Source organism: Rhincodon typus, chromosome 5, assembly GCF_021869965.1.
Source record: "Rhincodon typus isolate 14 chromosome 5, sRhiTyp1.1, whole genome shotgun sequence".
NCBI classification, from domain to species: Eukaryota; Metazoa; Chordata; class Chondrichthyes; order Orectolobiformes; family Rhincodontidae; genus Rhincodon; species Rhincodon typus.
In genome coordinates, this window is record NC_063336.1 from 11573184 (window position 1) to 11574079 (window position 896).

The following is an 896-nucleotide window of genomic DNA, read 5'->3' on the forward strand; positions in this document are numbered from 1 at the left end:
TGTAATCTCTCCCAGGGATCCATTATTCTATACATAAACCATCTGAATCCCTTGATTAGATCTAGTCTGTAATCACTCTCAGGTTTCCATTATTCTATATATAAACCGTCTGAACCCCTGGATTAGATTCCAGTCTGTAATCGCTCCCAGGGATCCATTATTCTACATATAAACCCTCAGAGCCCCTTGGTTGGATTGCACTGACCTGGCCTGTCTCATTGTGTTACTGTCTGCCTGTGTTTGATTGTGATGTGTAAGAGTCCTCAGCGACAGCGTAACCTGGTGTTACTGTGTTATTCCCCCCTGCCCCGACCCGACCCGACCCTGCAGCTGAAGGAGCAGCGGGAGAAGGAGCGCCGGTTGAAGAAGGCCCGGACCGGCAGCGTTTCGGAGGAGGTCGGAGAGTTTGATGACTTGGTGTCGGCTCTGCGCTCTGGCGAGGTCTTCGACAAGGACCTGTCGAAGCTGAAGCGAAACCGCAAGCGGGTCGGCAACCAGCTGGCAGACAGTGGCAGGGAGCGGGCAGTGACGAAGCTCAATTACTGAAGGGACTGGCTGCCACCCATCGAGCGCACCCTTGGGGGGGGGTGGGGGCGGGGGCGGGGGAAACACTCAACGCCCAGACGCTAAGTGTCAGCGTGCACGGTTATCAGGAACGGCATGGCGGGGGGGGGGTGGATTCCCATTACCCGACACCCATCTCCCCACTTCCCCCCCTAAGCTGCAACACCTCGGTGGCCCAGAGATGGAGAGAAGATAAAAATGAAACCCAGGACCTTTCTTTTGCTCTCACCAACCAGAAACAGTTCAAAACCCCCTCAGTCTCTCTCTCTGTCTCTCTCTCTAGCTCCGCCTGCCATCTCTTCACTGTTAAGAGAGTGAGGGTGAAAATGGGG

At 54.8% G+C, this 896-nt stretch overlaps 1 protein-coding gene across 1 annotated transcript in view; it reads left to right on the plus strand.

The window, feature by feature from the left end:
- The window catches only part of LOC109922617 (disheveled-associated activator of morphogenesis 2-like), a 315937-nt gene extending 315358 nt beyond the window's left edge, over nucleotides 1-579 (plus strand). Inside the window, exon 20 of the mRNA XM_048596662.1 lies at nucleotides 331-579. Coding sequence (XP_048452619.1) covers nucleotides 331-546 — 216 coding nt within the window. The 3' untranslated portion in view covers nucleotides 547-579. The remainder of the gene's footprint in view (nucleotides 1-330) is intronic.
- The last annotated feature ends 317 nt before the right edge of the window (nucleotides 580-896 follow it).